This window comes from Lycorma delicatula, chromosome 1, assembly GCF_047948215.1.
Source record: "Lycorma delicatula isolate Av1 chromosome 1, ASM4794821v1, whole genome shotgun sequence".
Classification (NCBI taxonomy): Eukaryota; Metazoa; Arthropoda; class Insecta; order Hemiptera; family Fulgoridae; genus Lycorma; species Lycorma delicatula.
In genome coordinates this window covers 275,697,742-275,723,378 of record NC_134455.1, presented here as the reverse complement: position 1 = coordinate 275,723,378, position 25,637 = coordinate 275,697,742, and the positions used below count along the sequence as shown (strand labels likewise).

General features: G+C 33.0%; 1 protein-coding gene across 1 annotated transcript in view; it reads right to left on the bottom strand.

Annotated features, from left to right (window-relative positions):
- Positions 1-25,637, bottom strand: part of LOC142332111 (anoctamin-7-like) — a 223,300-nt gene that overhangs the window by 84,956 nt on the left and 112,707 nt on the right. Inside the window, exon 5 of the mRNA XM_075378345.1 lies at positions 21,594-21,890. Coding sequence (XP_075234460.1) covers positions 21,594-21,890 — 297 coding nt within the window. The remainder of the gene's footprint in view (positions 1-21,593; positions 21,891-25,637) is intronic.

Below are 25,637 nucleotides of genomic sequence, written 5' to 3'. Positions count from 1 at the left end.
ATACTTGAATACTCTACTTTTTGACAGTATACTTCAGATTTCAGAAATCATCGAATTAAAAAAAAAAAAAAACAGTGAGAAGAAAAGTTTTAAAAATTTGAAAGTCTTCTTCGTGTTTGAACGAATGGGGGAAACGAATTTTTTTCCAGTAACTGCATTAAAATCGTTTAAAAGCTTAAAACTAGCTTTAATTTCTTTTTTTGAGTGTCTACAATTTTTCTGAACCGAAATATTCCATTTTAAAGAGTAAAGGTCACTTTTGTCAAAAATGCTGCACATCTCCCTATCTAACCTATTGATACAAATAAATATGAAAATTAAAGGGTTTTGATCTAGCTTTAATGACAAATTGTGAGGTCTTTAATGTAGCGTTGCAGTTTTTGGCTTTTGTTCATTTTGTGCCGAGGCATTGAAATCATTAAAGATTGAGATTGCAACGTGTATCTCCCGCTCTCAGCTTAACCCAAGATCATGTCAAAAGTGGCAAACAGACAAAAGTGATAATTGCTCTTTAAAGTGGAATATTTCGGTTTAGAAAAATCGTAGAGACGTAGGAAAAAAGAAATTAAAGCTAAAGTCTTAAGCTTTCAAAAGATTTTATGGCAGTTTACTGAAAAAATCTCGTTTCCCCTATGCGTTCGATCACAGACGAAGAAAAACTTTCAAATTTAAAAAATGTTCCTATCACTGATTTTTTTTTTAATTTGAAGATTTTTGAAATCCGAAGTGCACTGTCAAAAAGTAGAGTACTCGAGCTTTAATTAATTTTTTTATTTGTCTCTTTTTAGGTCCCTTGGTTGAAAAATTAAAACAGTTTGAATACAATAATTTTCATCATAATATATCAGTATCCCTTTAATATTTTGTACCAGTGTATACTTTAGCACTGAAATTAAAAAATAAAACAGATTTATATTCTTTGTTATACGGCCACTTTACTAACGCAAGTTCTAACCTTTTTTGTTCTGTGTTGTAGTTACCAATAGTGTCATTTTGACGACTACTTATAATAAATATGTCAAAACAAATGAGTATTTATTATATACAAAACATTATTATTCAATTATTAACGAAGAAATGAAGAAGAAGCGACAGGAAATACACACACAACGTAAAATAAAATTTTAGTAGGAAAAAAAAGGAACTACATATTTTTTATTTTTGAACACGAATTATAAACAAACCAATTACCGAATGTTGAATGTTTTTGTACCAAATTACAGCTTACGTCATCTTGTTTAAATGCCGTTTAGTTTACGAACCAGGTAGCACTTCTCAAACATGTATTAAAATGCTGGGAAACCTTTCCCAGCAAACAATTACTGCCTTTATATATAAAGGCAGTAATTGTTTCTTTTTTTTTTCATTAGCATTTTCCCGTGAAATTGGTAGCAGGTTCTTTTTTAAGTCAGCCATTTACTCACGTTTTTTTTTTAAGTCAAAACCAGGTCGGAAGCAAAAAAAGAAGAAAAAGCAGTACATCGTGGAATATATTAAATACGGATTTATCGAAATTCCCACAAATCCATCATCGCCAATGTGCCTTATTAAGATCATTTTAATAAAATTCATTCAACTAAGAAAGACAAAAATGTCGCCAATTTTCAAGACCTGGAAAAGAATTACGTAGCTCAGCCAATTAATTAAAACTTTTTTCAGCGGGTTCCAATTAAGTCGATGACAGCTTCGTACAATATCTCATTGTTAATTGCTAAAACAGGCAAACCACAAATTATTGGGGAAGATTTAATTTTACTAGCAGTAAAAGAAGTAATAACCACTGTGCTCCACAAACCGGCGGCAGATATCCGAAAAATTTCTTTGAGCAATAGTTCTGTGCAAAAACGAATTGATGAGATGGCTGAAAACATCGAGGAATCGTTATGCAGTCATCTGACGACTTAGCAATTTTCAAATCAATTGGATGAGTCCACTTTACGAACTAATGAAGCGTTGTTGTCATACTTGAGGTTTATCAAAGATGAGAAAATATGTCAATAACTATTCTTATTAGAAATTTAGAGACAGATGCTGCAAAGAGAGAAACCATATGTAATACACTGGAAACGTTTTGTGAAAACGAAATTCTTTTGAAGAATATTATGTCAATTACATGTGATGGCGTTCCGGCTACGACAGGGTTTCACAAAGGCTTCGAAACTTACTTAAAAAAATAGTTCCAAACGTGCTTGATGTACATTGCGTCATTCATCGCCAACATTTAGTTGCAATAAAAATTTAGGCGCTAGAAAATTATTGATTCTTAATATGATGGTGGGCGAAAAAGTTTGAGAATCAATGATTTAAATGGAGTCAGCTTTACTGGCTTCAAGGTAAAAATCCTGGAACCTGCTTGAAAGTGACACAAACATATATTTATTACGTGCTAGACAGCATTAAATTTCAGCATCTGACATCATTACAAGATTTAGTGTAATGTAATGATGTAAATTCTTTACTGGATTTATTAGGAAGCATCACGATCCTTCGGAATGGAGATCGCTAGTAGATTCCTCTAAAATGAGTTTGAAATCAAAGAATTTGTTCCTTCCACCGTTACACATAAAAGTTGATTTGCTGAAAACGTTTCCAAAGTAATGAAGATAAATATATCAAAACAGCAAGTTTCCCACGATTAGTGAGGCAAATTCAAGAAGGAATATTTGTTCCAAAACAGATAGGTAAGCTAATGAAAGCAGCATGGGTGTGATTTCAAACAGAAAATTGTTTAATAATTCTGGGCAAGATGAAAGCAGAGAACTATGTAAAGTTTGTGAATAAAATCCTCAACAAAGTTTTATAAAAATCTGGGATGCAAAATTCGGCGACATTGTCACCGAATGGCTTCGACGACACGTGGTACTAAACCCTTACAGTAGCCTTGAAAAGAGCTGTTGTCGCCGAATGGCTTCGACGGCACGTTGCAATTTAAAACTTTGTGGAGCCCTGAAAACGGCTGTTTGAGGTTTCTGGAGTGGTGGCTCTGAAAAGGGCCGTTTCTGCGTTAGCTTTGAGAAGAGCTGCTGAGTCTGGAAGTTGGTCTCCGGCGATATTGACTCGTGATATGGCGATATTGGTAGTCGTGGAGTTGCCATTGAAATCAGACCGAGCTTCCGATAGCGGCACTCCACTACAGTTCCGCTCAGCGTGGCAGTGGTGGCCCCTAGAGCCCCGCAGTGTCGGATCGGCATCTTCCTCCGGCGCACCCGAGGCGGTTCTCCTCGAGCGATCCCACGTTGGATCAGCTCCTGCTACTGAGTTAGAAGGCCAGGGCGATTGAAACCCGGCGAGCTAGGGCGGGAAGGTAGCGGCTGCGCCCAGCAGCTCCCTCGGCGAGCCGGCTAGGCCTGCTGCTTCGGTGGGAATGTTGGCGTCTGCCGGGAAGGTCCCACGTTGAGCCGGCCATGGGGAACTTCTTCTTGGTCTTTTCCAGGTGGTGATCGATGACCAGTTGCAAATTCCCTCTACTATTTGTTCTTTTATTGGAGCCTGTGATGTGGTGGGAGATCTGCGCAGTCAGCTACATGGTGGGAGTGACGCTTTTGCAAGCGCGTACATATACTGTACTCCTGCTGTTATCTGAACTGCTAGTGTTGCATCTGCCGATATTAAGCTAGGCATATATGTGGTAACAGTATATATATATATATATATATATATATATAAATGATTCCAAATTGCACGGCAATTAGTCGGAAGATGATCTATAGCCAAAAATGTTAAAAAAAGTTCATTATATTTTCTTTAAACCAACAACTTTGAAGAAATGTTTACTGCTTTATCAAGTAAAAATTTTTATATTTAATAATTTAAAAAATAAACCAGAATGTACGTGATTGAGATTTTCATTTTTTTTAAATCTATTTTTTATCTGTTTTTTCTGTTATTGATAAGTTTTCTATTTGTTTTCATTTACATTGTGTCGTTCAAACATCCATGAAAATTGTTCTGTTTTAAATGTATCACTTTTCTGATCCAGTCTAATTAAAGTAGAATTTCTCAGATCTGTGTTTAATTTTAATAGACGTACGTTATTTACGTTTATTTCATCAGAATTAAATTATCAACAAAGTTAACTAGAAATGTTATTTGTTTATTGGTAAATTAACAAAGCTGTTTTATTCCAAAACTAAAAAAGAATATTTTGCGACGAAACGTTTTCGTTTCCCGTTTTTCTTAAACCCAGAAGTGAGATAGTGGTCTGGGATCACTTTTATTCAATTTCTTAGATCAAAAATCATAAGGACGCACTAAATTTACCCCTCAATTTTTATCCCAAGAATTTCAGTACGGTTTAATTTTACAGAGGTAGCAGAAAGTAGGCCTAAATATTTCGTGAGCCGAAACTCGCTAAATGTTTTTTGATCTATAATATCTATCTGTCTATCTATCTTCTGACCTAATATCTGAGTACATACGAATAATACCTGAGTATCTACTATCTGAGTATGGATCTGATATATACTAGTATATATATATATATATATATATATATATATATATACATATATAAAACATATATGTATATTTTCAGAACATGATGTTCTCCTGGAACTCTCATAATCTATTCTATTCGTTAAAATAATGGATGAAGTTAAGATAAACGTATGCCCTAAAATGCTTACTTTGCGAGTTACGGCTAGTGAAAAGTTTCGATAGGATTTCAATTATCTCGGAGAAATGAGGTCATACTGAAATTTTTAGGACGTTAATTAAAGATCAAAATTAGTGACCAATTAGGAGCAATCGGTTTTGACCTGAATAGTTGAATAAAATAGTTTCCAAACCTTATCTGCTGTAGTTTTTGGAAATATCGGGGTGAAAACCTTGTTCTTTATGCTTAATATACTTTTAAATGTTTTATGTGTTTATTATCAATTTAACTTTAATAAGTTAAACTTTTAACTTATTTAACTTGTTAACCATTTAACTTTAATAATTTATTACACACATAAAATTTACATATAAAACTTTTAAACGCCTCGATTTTATATTCTAGTATGGTAATGGTAATAAACCATTGGGTGGTATGGTAATAAACACAATAAAACTTTTAAACAGAACTTGTATAGAATTTAATTCTGAACAAAACGTAGTAAAATATGTTGAATAAAACAAACGGTAGAAAAATTCGAATTTTATATAGAAACTGTACACTTGACCAAAGTTCATTAAAGTACCAGTACAAATTATAAATGTTCAAAATCGAGCCCGCCATTTTCAACACTTTTCGTGGCATGCTTCTGTACTCTTATGTTACTCTTTTTATTTCTTCAGGGCTGTTCTTAAGTTGCTCAGCCGCATCCATGATGTGGAAAATTAATTCTTCATTCTTCACTAGAATGTATTTTTGTTATGTAAAAAATACTTTTCATCCATCCCCTGATGCAAAAATTAAAGGTGTTAGATCAGGCGACCTTGGTGGCTAGGAATGTAGACCTCCACGATAGATCCATCTCTCAATTAAATGATGTTAGTGGAAAGTGTTAGTTAATGAAGTTAGTGGAAACGGCACAAGTGTAATGGTGGAGGTAGGCGCGCCATCGGGCTGGAATTATACTTTTCGTCTCAGCGCTAGAGGAATATCATCAAGCAGCTAAGGCAATTCGAAGGAATTTCAAGTAGACCTCAGTATTTAAGCGGCCAGGTAATATTCATGGCCCGAACAGCTGATTGCGAAGAAGGCCGCACCTATATTGACGCTAAATCGGTGTTGAAAATTGCCTTCCACCGTTTCATGAGGATTTACGTCTACCCATGTATGTTCATTGCGTAAGTTGTAGACGCCGTCTCAAATTTGCCTCGTTCGTAAGCAAAACATACTTGTAGAGTTGTCGATTTTTTACCAGTTGCAGAACTCGAAGTGAAGCGAAGATGGGTGTAGATGTTGAACTGGCTGTTTATGATAAGGATAAAACTTGTTTTGTTTAAGTGTCCTCCAAACTATCGAATGCGAAACTTCGGTTCGTTTAGTACTGACGCCTGGATTGTGCTGAGCTGCATCGACAATAATTTCATCAATAATAGCGTCGTGTTGGATAGATCGTTCGTAGCTGGTACAAATACTAGTAGTGAACCTGTTTCCCGAAAATTGCGAAAACTCGCGCTAATTGTTTTGAGATCTACAATCCTGTGATTCAGAAAGTGTATTTCATGTTCTACTGCAGAAGCTATGGCATTGCCATTAAACACACTTAAAATGAATACTATATCAGTGTATTACTCTTGTAAATAAGTGAGGCATTACTTTAAAGGCAAACTGATTATGTTTAAACCAAAATTCGCAGAAAACCTTCGCTAAAGTCAGCACAGTTCATAGTACCGATTATACTTATGCACTGTAACAAAACCAGATCCTGTAGTAGGACCTGGGTAACGGATTCCTTCCAATGAAAAAGAAAGTATGAGAAAATATTAATGAAAGGAATTCAGAAGAGTACTAAAAGGAATCCTTTTCTCAGGCTAACAGTTCTGTTGAACAATCGTTCTTTGTGATACTGTCAATGGCACACTTCCAAGAGCTGTTGTTTGACGAGATGGGTTACCGGACCAAAGTAGGAATTTATGGGAAAATGAAAGAGTGCGAATGACAATTCTCACACTTCAACAGTAATAAATGAGGTGGTTCTGCAGGTCAGTAAATAAGACTGCTCTGACCAGGGGAGGTCAGTACCACCAGACCCCCCAAACCCTCCGCGGACCATTATATTTTCTAGGACTAGACCAGCATCTACATCAAATCAAAGTTTACATATAATAGGGGGGCGTCTTATTCAAAATTGTCACCACCCCGGCGCACGGGCGCCCGAAAACAACCTGCGTTATATATATCTCTCCTGCCTGCACTTACGGTGGGCAGACATCTAATCCTTAATAGAGGTATATCGCGCTCAGACTAGTCAATCCTACCGATAATAACAACCGCGCCAAAACCGCTGGTACCATGATCCCACATAACCTTTTCGCTTCCCACCCATCCTTGAAGAATGAAGCGAATTAAGAAGAAAAGAAGAAGAAGAGTCAGAAGACAACAGTCTGTCTTTCGCCAGTATAGTTCCCTCTGGAACATACTGGATACTGACAAGGTTAACAAGAAGACTAGAGAGGCAGACATGAAAACAAATATCCAAATCATCCCGAATCCATACTCCTACCGACTGAGATAGCTCTGGGGCGCAACGCCTCAGAGCAATCCTTCCAATCACATTTTCATTAATTCAAACCAAATTAAATTGAATTAAAATAAATAATAAAGTGTAAGCCCAAAAATCGCCTCCGACGTCCTTTCCTTAAGAGAGGACGCCCCCTTAAATGAAGGATTTCAGCCCACTCTAGGCTGAAATGGAGCGCGTCACGGAAGATAAGCTTATTAGCACATCGTTCCGTCGGGCCCCTACCGACAAACCCTCCATTGGATCGGAACGCAATCCAAACTTCACAAAACGAATAAACGTCAGCCACTATTAATAACCGTCAGTCCATAAGAATCACCCACCAGCAAAGGACGTGAGTCCGTATACTGCGAAAAGTAGGAGGGTATTGCACCCTCCGACATCCTTGCGTTCCGTTCCGTTCCGGGAGGTCAGTATGAAGCTAGTGTTGTGAGGTGTGCTTGACACGACTGTAAGACGGCGATATCAGTCAGGGTATAGTAATAATAAGTAAAGTGTACATTCAAGAATAAGCATTCCAGTGTGGACAGTGAGTGAACGCAGGAAATTTATCGGAGAGTTATTGTTAGACAGTAAGTGAAAGTGAAAAAAATTAAATCCATTCATAGATTTTAGGTTCGTTTGTTGTAAACCAAAAAGGTATTTGTACCGAATGTAATTCAATGGACTTTATAGTTGTCTAATCTTATCTGGTTGTTAGTGCAGTACTAGGGGTTAAAGCGGTCATAAATAACTGGTCAACTGGACTATATTCTGGTTTTAAGATTTAAATGAATCCTCTTCTATTTAAAATACTATTCTGTGTTTATTTCATTATTATTATTAATTTTATTATTATTGTTTGTTGTTTATTATTATTACTAGAATTATTATTATTGTCATTACTATTATTGATTTGTCTTACTGTTTTTGTTCTTAAACTAATAAATTGTATTTATATAAACATTTTTAATTGTAGTCCCTCAATATCCTGGTCGAGCCGCGAACTCGTGACAGTACCTTAAAGGATGATGTAAACACTAATACATTATTGGGCATTCTTGATCTATTGTTATTTTATGCCAATTGTGAAATAATAATTTTTCAAATTTATTACATTTCTGTCATTAAACAAAAGAATTATTTTCTAATTAATTTTTACTTATTTATTTTTAATTTACAATTGTGTAATTTCCAGTTTTTTTTTTTAATTTTTTAACAGCAATTTTTACAGCAAATTTTGTTTTTATAAATGTTTCACATCTCCAAAGAAGAAAATTTCGTTTTTATTTACATTAAATAAAGTACTTTTCTGAAAAGTGTAGTAATGTACTCTTTCTAAATAGAATTCGAATTTTTCTAACCATTTTTTGTTTTATTCAACTTATCTTACACATTTTGTTCAGAATTAAATTCTGTACAAGTTTTGTGTTTATTACCTAATTTTCAGAGGTATCACACGTCAAGCATAAAACACAAGGTAAATAAAACCAATTTATTGGTTTTTACTCCATATTTCTGAAAACCTACTGCAGGTTTGTTTCTGGGGGTCTATTTTATTCGATTTTTCTGGTCAAAACCCATAAGAAGCTACTAATTCTGCTTCTTAATTATTATCCTAAAAATTTCTGTATGATCTCATTTCACCGCGATAGCTGAAATCTAATCGAAATCTTTCATTAGCCGCAACTCGCAAACGAAGCATTTTAGGACATAGTTTATATGAACTTTTTCCATTATTTTCACTTAGAATAGGTATGAGTAGAATAGGTTATGAAAGTCCCAGGTGAACTTCGTGATACACTGTATATTCAGCGAGCGCACACACAGAGAGAGAGAAAAAGAGAGATGCACATTTAAAATGTAAACTATAAATGAAAAATGCTTTTAGAGATTTATTCTATCATTTGTATTAGCTTGTGTAGATTTTAAATCTTAATGTCATTTTAAAACCTGCAGTATACTCAACTTAGTTCGGGTCAAGCCACCTAGAAACGAGGATACGTTACACCAATTTAATTGCTTTTTCAGGTATGGGTATACGAGTTTTGTTGCAAAAATGAATCCAAATATTGTATAAGAATCGATGTTCGTTACCAAACATGCGAATGCATGCTACAAACTGAGCCTGTAATTGAGATAAAATCGTATTTACTCGGTATTATTTTAATAATGTAACGACTCCATCAAATAGTGATCTCTACAATGTAGCTATTATTTTAGTTTAGACTACATCCTAACTAATTACATAAAATACAATTGATTTTGTGGTACAGAGTCCAGATGAAAAATCGAACTTAAATTCTCAGTTACTTTTAAAATCCTGTCTAAACATGTCATTTACGCTATATTTACATTATTAGTGATAATTTTCATATTTAATTGGAAATTATATAAAATAGCAACTGTTTATGTGAATCTGTTCCATTTTATTTTTCTAATAATTTTTTTTTAGAGAAAACGTTATATTAATAAAATGCAGATCAGTCAGTTTCTGTAAGGCATGAAACTGTAAAATTATTTTTTATTTAGCTGTTCGAAACATAAATGGAGTAGTAAATTTCAGTAGGAGACGTGTATTAAGAGTTAGGTAGTCAGACAGGTTATAAAATTTACTAGAACGTAAAATTTACGCCACGCAGGTATATGAAGAAATGAAAGCGTTATTTTTAAAATACGTAATATAAAACAAAACACAATCTTATGAGTTACATATGATAATTTTTAGTATATTCTGAACTTTTTTTGTTGATTTTTGTTATTTTTTACATAAAATTTTATACCGACGATTTTTTTATTGTTTATACCGACGATGAGATTTTACCTTCTTATTAATCAATGAGATTAACCGAGGAGAAAACCAAGAAGAAAATCTGGACAACGGAGAAAAAGAGAGACATTTCCATCGCATCCAAAGCGATTTAATGAAATTTTTTTACAGTCTTATCAAGAGAGCGACTCAGGAAAACACCAGACCAATTAGTTTCTGTCTCATCAGAATAGTGTCCCAAAAGGTCATCCCTGCAACGGTGGACATTGCAGGGATCCAACGTTGGACGTTGGGGGGTTATACGTTGGACGTTGTTCGCAGTAGTAAAGAAATTCAGACTTTTCAATAATAGCAGGAGATGTAGGACCAAACTTATCAGGGTGAACTACTCCTTCAGATGGAGGGAGCCTTTGCAAAATGAGATCCAATTGTGAGCTACCATCCGGTAGTCCACAATTTCCGGATGTCCAACCATCCGGAAATCAATATCAACAAAAGAAAGATTAAGTTAATAAACGAGGTTGAATATTAATTCAGAACTAAAACTACAGGAACCCCACAAAACCCCCCCAACCACTGAAGTCACCAAGAACGACGATGTCATGATGAACAGAGTCAAGTCACTGTAAGACGAAATCAAAATACTGTTGCATGAGCAGTATGAACAGCTGGAAAAAAATAATGGACACCAAACAGAAAACCCTTCACTCCGGGAGTTGGAAACTCAATCCAAACAATTTCGGTTGTAAATTCCACTCCCCTAACACAAACCCTCCGAGTTGGTCTAGTGGTGAACTCGCCATCGCAAATCAGCTAATTTCGAAGTCGATATTACCAGTTAAACGGAAATAATACACGTATGATATTAATTTTTAGTAAATAAGTAATAAAAATGAATAAATAATTCACATATATGAAATAAGTGTTTTTGTCCGGAAAACTGACGACTACAATCTAAATGCAAAATGGTCCATTTGTTTTTTTTTATTATTTTAAGTGATCTCATACTCATGAAACCAACAATCAAACGAATAAAAAAAATCTGATGTGGGAACTACATGACTTCCTTGTACGCCTATTAAATTACACATTCACATTTTTTTAAAATGAAAAGTACGTAAAATTTTATTTCACTAATAACTTTTTTTTTTCTTTTATTGACATTATTGGATAATTATTAAGTGCAATTTTTTTTCTTTTGTAATCAGAGATAAATAATTTTAATATATCAATATATTAAAATAATATAAAAAAGTTATAAAAAAAAGGAAATGAAGTCGGATTCGAAGCGATGCGCTTTCCTCTTGTAAGATTCAAATATCTCATTAATTAAAATTTTATGCGGCTACAACTCTGGAACCAATGAAAATAAGTACCACTTATGACATATAGCTGAAAAGCTCTAAATGAGGGCTTATTACTGTAGTTAAGAAAAAGTCTAAATCAACCTATTTTGGATTTTGTCTTTTTTGAACATTTTTGATCAAGTCGATTACAATCAAAAGGGAAGGTGCACAACAGTTACAACAGTCCTAAATCTAAAATTTCAACGTTCTACGGCTAATCCTTTTTTAATTATGCGAGATACGCACATAGTACAGACGTCACGCCGAAACTAGTCAAAATGTATTCAGGGATGATCAAAATGGGTATTCCCGTTGAAATCTGAAAACGGAAATTTTCGCGTTTACAATACTTCCTTGTACTAAATAAATTAAAAGAATTTTTTAAAATACGTTTTTATTTCACTAATAAAAAAATTACAAAAAAAAACCGAAATTTCACTATTTGTAAATGAATGAATTAAAATATAAATTACCTTTATACTTCTGTGAATTTTATCAATGAAATGATTATTTTAAAATTTGTTAAACACATTCAATATGCATTGTATAAGTTAATGTAGCTAAGAAATAATAAATAAATGTTCACATAAAACCTACATTCACTACTGTGAATAGAAAACAGATTTATAGATAGGTCATTATAAATATAAAAAAAATTGTTATTTGAATTTAATGAAAGAGCTTAATATTAACACTTATTCTTGATTTAATATGAAAGTGGAATAATTTTTCTTTTTTTAGTATATATTTGAATTAAAAAAAATGATTTGTATTGGAAAAAGTTTTCAAACTATTTATATTTTAATTCAATATTTTCCAAATAGTTAAATCTTGGTACTTTTTTTATAGTTTTTTAATTAATTAAATAAAAGCGATTTTTTTTTTATTCTCTACTTTTTAGTCTACTTTTTAATAGACTAAAACAAATTACTGTTACAATTAGATAGTGTACTATTACGAAACTTCTCTTACACAATCTCAGGGAAATGTATAAATTTTTTTTTTTTTTGTCTTCAGTCATTTGACTGGTTTGATGCAGCTCTCCAAGATTCCCTATCTAGTGCTAGTCGTTTCATTTCAGTATACCCTCTACATCCTACATCCCCAACAATTTGTTTTACATACTCCAAACGTGGCCTGCCTACACAATTTTTCCCTTCTACCTGTCCTTCCAATATTAAAGCGACTATTCCAGGATGCCTTAGTATGTGGCCTATAAGTCTGTCTCTTCTTTTAACTATATTCTTCCAAATGCTTCTTTCTTCATCTATTTGCCGCAATACCTCTTCATTTGTCACTTTATCCACCCATCTGATTTTTAACATTCTCCTATAGCACCACATTTCAAAAGCTTCTAATCTTTTCTTCTCAGATACTCCGATTGTCCAAGTTTCACTTCCATATAAAGCGACACTCCAAACATACACTTTCAAAAATCTTTTCCTGACATTTAAATTAATTTTTGATGTAAACAAATTATATTTCTTACTGAAGGCTCGTTTAGCTTGTGCTATTCGGCATTTTATATCGCTCCTGCTTCGTCCATCTTTAGTAATTTTACTTCCCAAATAACAAAATTCTTCTACCTCCATAATCTTTTCTCCTCCTATTTTCACATTCAGTGGTCCATCTTTGTTATTTCTACTACATTTCATTACTTTTGTTTTGTTCTTGTTTATTTTCATGCGATAGTTCTTGCGTAGGACTTCATCTATGCCGTTCATTGTTTCTTCTAAATCCTTTTTACTCTCGGCTAGAATTACTATATCATCAGCAAATCGTAGCATCTTTATCTTTTCACCTTGTACTGTTACTCCAAATCTAAATTGTTCTTTAACATCATTAACTGCTAGTTCCATGTAAAGATTAAAAAGTAACGGAGATAGGGAACATCCTTGTCGGACTCCCTTTCTTATTAGGGCTTCTTTCTTATGTTCTTCAATTGTTATTGTTGCTGTTTGGTTCCTGTACATGTTAGCAATTGTTCTTCTATCTCTGTATTTGAACCCTAATTTTTTTAAAATGCTGAACATTTTATTCCAATCTACGTTATCGAAAGCCTTTTCTAGGTCTATAAACGCCAAGTATGTTGGTTTGTTTTTCTTTAATCTTCCTTCTACTATTAATCTGAGGCCTAAAATTGCTTCCCTTGTCCCTATACTTTTCCTGAAACCAAATTGGTCTTCTCCTAACACTTCTTCCACTCTCCTCTCAATTCTTCTGTATAAAATTCTAGTTAAGATTTTTGATGCATGACTAGTTAAACTAATTGTTCTGTATTCTTCACATTTATCTGCCCCTGCTTTCTTTGGTATCATAACTATAACACTTTTTTTGAAGTCTGACGGAAATTCCCCTTTTTCATAAATATTACACACCAGTTTGTATAATCTATCAATCGCTTCCTCACCTGCACTGCGCAGTAATTCTACAGGTATTCCGTCTATTCCAGGAGCCTTTCTGCCATTTAAATCTTTTAATGCTCTCTTAAATTCAGATCTCAGTATTGTTTCTCCCATTTCATCCTCCTCAACTTCCTCTTCTTCCTCTATAACACCATTTTCTAATTCATTTCCTCCGTATAACTCTTCAATATATTCCACCCATCTATCGACTTTACCTTTCGTATTATATATTGGTGTACCATCTTTGTTTAACACATTATTAGATTTTAATTTATGTACCCCAAAATTTTCCTTAACTTTCCTGTATGCTCCGTCAATTTTACCAATGTTCATTTCTCTTTCCACTTCTGAACACTTTTCTTTAATCCACTCTTCTTTCGCCAGTTTGCATTTCCTATTTATAGCATTTCTTAATTGCCGATAGTTCCTTTTACTTTCTTCATCATTAGCATTCTTATATTTTCTACGTTCATCCATCAGCTGCAATATATCGTCTGAAACCCAAGGTTTTCTACCAGTTCTCTTTATTCCGCCTAAGTTTGCTTCAGCTGATTTAAGAATTTCCTTTTTAACATTCTCCCATTCTTCTTCTACATTTTCTATCATATCTTTTTTACTCAGACCTCTTGCGATGTCCTCCTCAAAAATCTTCTTTACCTCCTCTTCCTCAAGCTTCTCTAAATTCCACCGATTCATCTGACAACTTTTCTTCAGGTTTTTAAACCCCAATCTACATTTCATTATCACCAAATTATGGTCGCTATCAATGTCTGCTCCAGGGTAAGTTTTGCAGTCAACGAGTTGATTTCTAAATCTTTGCTTAACCATGATATAATCTATCTGATACCTTCCAGTATCGCCTGGCTTTTTCCAAGTGTATATTCTTCTATTATGATTTTTAAATTGAGTGTTGGCAATTACTAAATTATACTTCGTGCAAAACTCTATAAGTCGGTCCCCTCTTTCATTCCTTTTGCCCAGCCCGTATTCACCCACTATATTTCCTTCCTTGCCTTTTCCAATGCTTGCATTCCAATCTCCAACTATTATTAAATTTTCATCTCCTTTTACGTGTTTAATTGCTTCATCAATCTCTTCGTATACACACTCTACCTCATCATCATCATGGGCGCTTGTAGGCATATAAACGTTAACAATCGTTGTCGGTTTAGGTTTTGATTTTATCCTTATTACAATGATTCTATCGCTATGCGTTTTGAAATACTCCACTCTCCTCCCTATCTTCTTGTTCATCACGAAACCTACTCCTGCCTGCCCATTATTTGACGCTGAGTTAATTACTCTAAAATCACCTGACCAAAAGTCGCCTTCCTCTTCCCACCGAACCTCACTAATTCCTACTATATCCACATTCACCCTATCCATTTCCCTTTTTAAATTTTCTAGCCTACCAACCTTTTTTAAGCTTCTAACATTCCACGCTCCGACTCGTATAAATTTATCACTTTTAAACGTATTGTATAGATTATTACGTAACTCTATAGTTGTATACAATTGTATGGATTTCTTTTGAAATATAATGATGTAACAAAATGAATAATCGACTCAAACACGTTTTTGTGTTTAAATCTGAGAGTAGTAATTCAGTGACCCTAGTCGACAGCTGTCCGTATATAACTCATCTTCACATTGCAGGCTATTCAGTTTCTTGCGTAGCAGAAAGCACAGCTAACTGGTACTCTTTCTTTTTCCTGTTTAGCCTCCGGTAATTACCGTTCGATAATACTTAAGAAGATGAATGAGGATGATATGTATGAGTGTAAGTGAAGTGTAGTCTTGTACAGTCTCAGTTCGACCATTCCTGAGATGTGTGGTTAATTGAAACCCACCCACCAAAGAACACCGGTATCCACGATCTGGTATTCAAATCCTTATAAAAATAACTGACTTTTCTAGGAGTTGAACTATCGACTTCAAAATCAGCTGATCTGGAAAGACGCATTCACCACTAGACCAAGCCGGTGGTTGTAACTGTTACACTACGTTGAAGTTTTTCGTTCGCATGCGCGGTTGTTTGAATTCCGTTATTTCTAAAAAAAAATTTTCTATGAAAATAAGTTTTTTATGGAATTTTTGTTACACAATGCATTGTAGCTGACAACAAGCGTGTGTACAAAATTTTAGGCTTTTGGAAGCCTAAAATAAACATTTGGAAGTAAGTTAAATATTGCTGAGAAAATTTCGCCGAGAAATTGCTGAGTGCTGACCACTCGCCGTGCGACACAGAGCACAGAGCAAGTTAAATAAATGCTTTTTTAAAAATTCTTAGTAATTGAGATTTTTTACGTATAATAAAATAAATAAATGAATAAGGTTAACTACGTCTCTTATTTGTGTTAAACGGCACGAGATAATTGTTTTTATTATGACTTGTATCTATTTTTTATCCGTTTTTATCTCTTTTTATCCATTTTTTCTAGGCTCAGAGTGATATTATTTCCAGTTTTATTATGACTTTTTACAATAGCTTGTTAAAATATTATACAGGTCATTACCACGAGTTTTTTTTTCTTTCGTTAGAAAAACTGTGATTAATTATTGAGCTATGTCTCTAACTTTTTTTTTATGTGCATTTAAAAATGTGAATTATATATTTTTCTTCAAGCTCTTGTGAGGAATTTTTGTGCATTTTTCATGAAATTTCGAATTCTCGGAAATCAGCGTTTGAGGGAAACGGGTGAATTATGAATTGTACTCAGATTAATTAACATAAAGCGATATTCATATTTATGCAATAATAGAAATATAAACTAATTAAAATAATTTTAAAAGCCTTCCAGGTTTATTATTGACTAATTTTTTGGGGCATTTATAGAATATTGAAATTATAATAATGAGTTTTGTTAAATTTTATTAAATTTAACTACAATAATTTTGGAGAAATGAAATGCAGTTGGCATTTGCTGACAATTTTTTTTCAAGAGATTACAAATGAAGATTCGTTTAAACTATTATGATGGATGGATATTTTTATTTAGTACTCTTTAGAATGCCAAAGTTTCTTCTTTTAAATTATAAGTAAACATAAACGTTCTACGCTAAAAGATCATTTTTGAATATAGTGGAGTGAGCTTTGCTAGATGAAAAATTTCAACTCTGTGTTACAAGCCGTTTCATAAAACTACAAATATGTCAAGTTAATAGCATTAAAGTAATATCCTGAGTGAAAGTACCGGATACGATTTGTGTACGGACAAAGGTCATTGTTGGGTTTCAATTAACCATACATCTCAGGAATGGTCGACCTGTGACCTGTACATGATTGCACTTCATTTACATTCATACATAGCATCCTCATTCATTCTCTGAAATAATACCTTACGGTGGTACTGGTGGCTAAACAGAAAAAGAAAAACGCTATTAAAAATATAACAAGAAAGAAAAGGAAGCTTGGAAGACGGATCTTATCATTATCGACAAAACCAGATTATTCTGTCAATAAAAATTAACAAAACAGAAAAGACAATTCATATGACCTGTTATGATTTCTTCCAATTTCTAGTCAATATTATTTTTTTTATAAGATGTAAAAATATTTCATTGTTTTAATTCGACCTTTCTTGGTGGAGGGTTATGTATTAGACTATTCATTTAAAATTTTCGGTAAAGATAACAACCACTGTGTGTTCTGAAATAATATATATATTTCGAAACTTAACATGTCGATGAGTAAGAGAAGTGTAATTTTAATGTAGAATTAAAATAATAACTAAATCGAATCAAGAGGATTGTTACAAAAATATAAATTGGTGAAAACAAAAGAAAAGCAAACCTTATTATAAAAAATTATTCTAAAGAAAATCAGATGTTGAAATAACTGGAGAAGTTTATGTCTTCCTTCCGCTTTTTTTTTTAATTTTAGTGCAACAGTTTATACTCTGTGAGTATATTGATATTAAATATCAATGACAACCAACACAACCGAAACAATACAGAGATCCTCTAACACTAATTAACATTAATTATTATTCGACTAAAACAACCGGATCAGAAATGCTTTGAGATAAGACACAAAAAAGACAATGACTAATGACTACGTTATTGACGTTTACTTCAAATCATACTGGCGATTTAAAGGCACGTTAATAAATCACCTCAACCCTGTAGTTAGTAGTTTGTCCACAAATATTTGGAACTATTAATTTAAAACAAGAATGAAACTACTTAATGAAAGAGGGTGTTAAATTTTACTTTTCCTAATTTCCCTTTTTTAATTATTTTAATAACTTAGTTGTTTTAATAAATATTTATTTAAAGTCACTAATAATCTAAATTTATGCCTAATCTTTACTTCCAAAAATTCTGTTTCTCTATTTTTTGATCAGATTTTCTAATCCCTACTCAGAATGTTATCACTGCGCTAGAATATTGTTTTATGTAGTCATTACTCATTATTTTATGTTCTGGGAGGTAAGCGCGTACCCGCCCTTTGCATAGTCCTCATAGATCTTAACTCCTTTTTGACGCGCATGATGATGCGCGTAAAAAGGAGTTAAGTTACTTTGATGAAAGTAACCGGTGCATTTAACGAATCGATTGCTTTCATTTAGAAAAATTGATTGGCAGCTTATTAGTTTAAGTCGGTATTAAATACTGGAATATTTTAGCACTTGTAATAAATAGACTGCTTGCATTTAAGGTAGCTTTATACCTAAATAAGTAATAAGCCCTTTAGTAGGCCGCTGCAAGAATTTAGTATTTATTAGCAATAACGAATATATTTTCTTACATATTTGTTAGTAAATTCAAATATGTTTCAATAATACATCTATGTTTTATTATTCACGTATAACTCACAGTCTGAAATAACCCTATAAACTATGAGGCTACCCTCATACCGATCGCTTTTGTGCAAGTACGAGTTGTTCATCATTCCGAATTGTGGCTGGGTCAACTCCTACACAACTGCATCCCGCAATTACGGAAAGCCTTCCGCCAGAAATTGACAACAATTACTATCTTACTTGTATGATTATTAAATCGGTTTCTTTTCATCAAAAAACTCATTTTTATAAAAAGCCCATCCGATGCTTCCAGTAACATCGACTTTATTGCAGCCGCAGTGATTTTTTGACATCCTAAGAATATTAGTTTCTTAACAATTACTGCAAAAACATCACAATTAATATTGTCATCACCCTCTACCGAATACCAGCTAGAACATTTGATAACACAATAATGCACAGTCAACAATTGAGTTCGGCAAGTAATTTGTAAAAGATTGGATTACAATGGGTATGTAACCTCATACTTGTTAATCGTACTGTTAAATGACGTATCTTTAGAATTTATGATTGTACGCTTATACCGTGTAATTACTGCAACTTTTTAGATATACGTAAAATCTTGATTTACGTCTACTAACAAGCAACCGTAGCATATTTTAATCATGAATATGTGAGCAACAATTAGAATTCTATTAAAAGAAATGAACTTTAGTAGTAATCGTTCTTCAACCACAAAATCTATTGCCAGTTGTGAAGTAATACTTTAGTTGCTTAACTACTTTGTGCAGTTTCAGCAAGTTGCTAAAAGAGTCCTAACCACATAGAATAATTTATAAAAATAAATGTTTCATTATTTATTTATGCGCCTTGGAGTAACTTCAAGGCTACGTTCAGTTATAGCTACTCCTAATTTTTTAAAAAATAATTTTAATGTAAGAAATTAATTTTTTAGCAACTGAAATAGTTCCATTGGCGGGTTCGAACTTAGGACCTTCTGGATGAAAGTGTTTTTACGCTATTTTGTCGATTTCCATCCCCAGAATAATAAGAAAAAAATAATGAGCGGAGATAATATTTGCAATGCATCGTTTTTCAAAGAAGGGAAAATATTAATTTGTTATTTTGTCAAAAATTAATTTATTTTACTTCAGAGGTTACTGTCTCAGATATCGCTTATAGGTTAAATATCAATACATTACAGTGGACTTGTTATGTTGTTATGCGATTACACGATCATCACTCTGATACCTGTAAGAGAAAATCATTCCTCCGTTCATAGTAATCCTATCATGGAGTAATTGTTATTCTTGGAAATAGATACTCTATTTTCTTGAGACAATTTTATCGTCACAATTAATAGTTTTTCATTATTTTAATATCAATTTATTTAGTTAGATGTATAATTTGTGTACATTTAAGAATTTTATCTGTCGAATAAACCAAATATACAATAAAACGTTTAGATATACATAGACGGTAAACGAGTTGAATGAATATATCATTCGGTATGGTACATTTATCAACGGAGATACAATCTAATCTCATTCATGTGAGCATGCACGCACAGCCACAGATGAAGTCTGGCGCTAGAGTTTTCCATAGTTGTTTTTTTTTATGGTCTATGCCTAAAATGACCGAAGTTGAAAACTTAATTGCTAAAATGAATAAAATATCTACTCCACCCTAACGCTCGCTTTGATTGACAAGCTGGTAACCCGGCCTCTTCTGAAGTTAATTCATATAATTGATTGAGTGAGAGAGGGAGAGAGAGAGAGAGAGAATGATAGAGTGATGAAGTATGATGGTCATCTCAAAACCCAGCGGATTGGTCTACTGGTGAACGCGTCTTCCAAATCAGCTGATTTCGAAGTCGAAAGTTCCAACGTTCAAATCCTAGTAAAGGCAGTTACTTTTATACAGATTTGAATTCTACATCGTGGATATCGGTGTTCTTTGGTGGTTTTTTTCAATCCCCCTAGGCCCGGACCCGCTGCGGAAGCACACATTGACCGCTGCGGAAGCGGTCCTAGGGGTGCCATTGCCTCTAACCTTCCGGGTGACCTAGCCGTCCCTGGCATGGGATTCCACCCGGTCAGCCGGAACTAGGTCCTCTCAATCGCCTGCCTCAAATCAGTGGTACCCCAAGGGGGTCTCCTAACCGGTACTCGGTCGTTAATTGCCTGCCTCAAATCAGAAGTCCCCCAAACAGGGGACCTCCGATCGGGACTCGGTCTTTACGCTTTTCCTTCCTACTCACCCCAGGAGTCCCCGTTCACTCATCGGAAGTACGACACCTTAGCATCGCACTCCAGAGATGGCTGGATAGCGCCGATTATCCAGCCATCTCCTACACTACCCCACTAGGTACCATCTTCTTCCTCTTCAACTTCCTCCTTCACCTTCCTTTTCAAAATATTACCCATCATCCTACCAATTAGGTTTCAGTTTCAAAGATTGTCTCTATTACATTATCCACTGTTACTGCAGGAACAGTAGCCAGAAATTCCCTCTTACTCTCCTCCCATCTAAAACAGTTATCACCATGTATTTAACTGGGACTGTACAAGACTACACTTCAGTTTCACTCATACATATAATCCTCATTCATTCTCTAAAGTAATACCTGACGGTGTTTCCCGGAGGCTAAACAGGAAAAGAACATGGTCATCTGAAATTTCATGCGTTATATTTAACGCAATTAGCCTTCTTTCAAGGCTAGATAGATATGATTAACGCATTAAAAAATGTGTGAAAATGTACTTAACTTGGTTCATTAAATTCATGTGGGTGTTTGTTTACAAATGAAATATTAAAATATTTCGTTTTCTTAATTTTTTCGTAAGTTTTATATCCGTATATTAATTTTTTATTATACTTTTTCCCCTTGAATACAACTCACATTAAAAATCGATGCTAGTTTTTAGCTTTTATTATTATTATTATTATTATTATTATTATTATTATTACTATTATTAATTTGCCTGGTTGTAATTTGAACATTTTAAACCAAAAAACTGTAATTATATAAAAATTCTAAATTGTCAACAACCTCTCAATATCCTGATCGGGCCGCGGAATACGCGATAATGTTAATATTAATAATAGTAAGATATTTCAGTATGAACCTGATATTGAGATATTTGAAAAATTATACCGTGAAAAAATTAACTTACCTCTTCCATATCAAGACCAGCTTTCCTTAAATTTCCCATGAATCTTTGCCTCCAAGTTTCTTGCTTGGCCAATTTCTTATCTCCAAGGATGACAGGAGGTGGTGGTGCCATCATAGAGGCACGTCGGGCAATCCGAGTACTATTACTGGCTCCAAGAGTTTCTTCGTAAACTAGCACGAAATCAATTTTCCTTCTTCCATCTCGGAAGAATATAGAAGAATCATGATTATAAATATTGATGGTTGATGATGTTACTTCAGTCATCTGAAAACGTCCTGAATCTGAATCCTCGTCCTCCTAAAAAGCAAAAGTCAAATTATAATTGTAATAGTAGAAAATAGATTAATGTGCTTATTATTTATTGCGTCAATACACTAATTATCTGGTTAACATTCATTAGATTAATAAATTCTAAATTTCCGAATTGTAACATATTACGACATGGTATAAATACATATTTACGTAATTCATAATAATTTTCAATGGCTAAATTTAAAAATATAACTTAGTAACATTCTGTTTAATTATACACTAATAAATTAGTATTGATATGCCTAATTAATAACTAGGTAATAAAAAAATAGCGCTTTCTAGAATTTCAAATTTTATGATCAGGTTAAATATCTGAAGATAAGGATGGAAAATAAGGAAGAACTGTTTACATCTGCGTAAAATTATTTTATATATATAAATATATATATATATATTTTACATCGACTTCCACATATTAACAAGACAATTTTAAATACATATTTTTAGTATTATTTTTATATTAGGAAAGCAATATTTTTTAATGTTAATTTGTTAATAAGTACATGTCGAAGTACTTCTATTGCATTATGCATTACATTTTTTTTTCAAATATAGAACATTTTAATTCTTTTTTTATCAATTTTAATAATTTTATTTAAATATTCTGTCTATTAACTACTAAACCCCTGTTTTTAATTTTTTTTCAACTATTTTGGGTTTTGACAGCATACTGTTACTGTGCATTTTAGATTTAGAAATACTATACAGTGTCGTTTTTTATATAAATTTTATAATGCAAAACGTTTTCTCTATTTGTTGTATACATTAAGAAGTACTAATGAAAAATCATGAAAATAACATGCATATTGATGCTATGACAAAATATGATAATCATGATTGATTTTAGTTAACCTTTTTCAAAGTTAAATCTGTACTTATTTTATATGATTTCATCTGAGAGAAATTTATTGCTATTATTCATGTTTTCAAAAACATGTGTACAGATATAAAATGTTCTTATCTATAACATTAAATATTTTCAAACGACTATATTTTATCCTAAAAAAAATTATTCTTTCAGTTTGTTGTATTCGTACATTAAAATCACAAAGAATGAGAGATATAGACAGGAAGACGTAGATTCAATTCAGATGTATTAAAACTTCTTATTTTTAATAAGTATCTGTAACCACGAGTGCAGTTTTATGTAAAATTTGTTTTATGATTTAAATAATACAAATATTCCACATGAGAAGATACAACTTTCACATGAGAAGATGTTATAGGTTTGTTTTTTCTGCGGAATGATAATCACCACCGGATTCAATTACCGGTGATGGACAAAGACCGATACCACTTCTCTACTTTCCCTTTGGATATTAGTTTACAATATCCAAAGGGAGGTTTATAATATTCATATTTATCGTATGAATACGAAACCTTGATTTATATAAATATGAAACTATAAGTAAATTTTGCACTACATCCATAACACCGTGATTATTTTATAAAATACTTCATCAATGATGCTACTTAGTTTATTGCATTGATACAGTAGGAAACCAGTGTACTACAGCAGAATACATAAGAATTATTCAAATCCCTACTACAGGGGTCGACATCAGTAATAAATGATGAAAATTAAGCAGCAAAATCAGATAAATGAGAAAGCCATAAAATAAGGTACTATAAGAAAAATAATTGTTTTACACAAAATTCCTAATTAAATTGACAAAACAACCAAAAACTAAAATCTACGGTAAGTTAATTTTATCACTAAGAAATAAGTAAGCTGAGATCTAATAACTACTGAAATATTAGAACAACTGCCAATAAATCGTTATTTTCCTTGCTACTTATGTAGTATGAGATTTACCTACTTTTTTGTACATTTTTGAAAACGAATAATAATTTCTTCAACAAAATTTCAACATCAGAACGTTTCAAATTCCAAAATAACTTGCAGATGAATTAGTTTCATATCGATTTATGGATCACTACTTATGCAGTAATACCTTTTTTTTAAAGTAATTTAAAAACGTCTGGCTAATGTCGAATGAGCCAGGAATTTTTCCTTGTCAAATAACAATATCTATTTAATTAATAATTATTTGAATACTTTTAAGGCTTTATTTGAATACTTTTTAAGGCTCATTTGAAATAAGCCTTAAACACAAATTGTACAAAATAGCTTTTCGATAGAAAAACGTATGATATAGTAAACTTACTTCTGCTCTTTCTCTAACAGGCCTCAACTTACGTACTAATAGATTTAATTTTCGTTCAACTTAACTTTTATTTGGAAGTATATTGAAACACTTGCAAATTACACTATGTAGATGTTATTTCGCTATAACCTTGGAAAAACTGTACAAACCTTGTGTGTTGGATATTAATGCGGTATTTAACAGATTTTTTCGCGATGATTATAATCATTTAGTAAAATATTATGTTTTCTTTTCACAACTATTTCTTCACAATGATGTCTTTATCATACTGCACTGGAAGACGAGGTTCCGCGAAATTTTCTTACTTTGGTTTCAGCTAGTGAACTCTAAGTGTTCTTTCCTTGAGGGAGTCTGGATCCCCTTCCCTCTGAGATCTCGGTAGATCGCTGTGAACGGTAGGGATTACTGGGAAATAAAAGATACGGACCGGTGGAGGAAGCCAGCAATAGTGTGTCCCAGCTAAAGTGGGCAAAAATCAAAAGAAGAGATCCAACCGGCGATCCTCGTTTGAGTTTCAAGGACATGCCCTGCGCTGAGCCAAGCTTAACTGTTGATCCAGTGCAGGGTGTAGGGAGGAAAAAAGTGTTCTTTCCTTGCATTTATCAATATTATGTTCACCCTTGACATTCTATTTCTGTCACATTCTTGTTTTTTCTGTCACATTTCTGTAACACATTCTTGTTTATATTAAAACACAAAACTCTGAAGTTCTAGAAGCTAAACTCAAGTTTCTCGCTCTCTTCAATAGCACATGTTCTTGTTAGAAAATGGTAGAAAACAGTTTTTTTAGGTTTGATTTGTGTATTTATTTCACTCATTCAGAACACAGCATATTTGTATTTTCAATAATATTATATCCGTCAATATTTTCTAATCAACTCAAAACACTCGAAAACGGATTCAAATACTCATGTAGGCGTCTACCTTGACGATCTTAGTAAAAAAACAAATAAAAATCATTGACATAAGCAACTGATTTAATACTAAGGATAATAGGTTATGAGCCTTGGTTTACATCCTTATTGTTTCTTTTTTTTTTGTTTAACCTCCGGAACTACCGTTAGGTATTGCTTCAGAGAATGAGATGAATAATATGTAGGTGTGTGAAAATCCCATGCCTGACCAGGATTCGAACCCGGGACCTCCGAAACGCCTCTGAAAGGCCGAGACGCTACCACTCGAATCACGGAGGCCGGCTTACAGCCTTATTACTCTTAAGCAAATAAACGGTGATTCAAGTATCATTAAAAAATTTATCTTATAACAGCATAGCAATGTTGATTCTGTTGAAACATATTTTCTATTACTCACTAAATTATTCCCAATACTTTTATTTTAATTTAACTTCTTATTGTAGCATATTCGACTTTTAGAATTCGTACGAAATTGGTTGGTAAAAAAATATGTTGAAATTATGTGCTAGGCTTGAGAATGGAATTCTCCACTAATATTTCCATAATGGAAATATCATGTTCAATTTTGAAAAATTTTTGTTTAAATATGGTGTGACTCAAGGCAGAGACTTAATTTAAAAACTAAAATTAACTTTAAAAATGTGTAATAA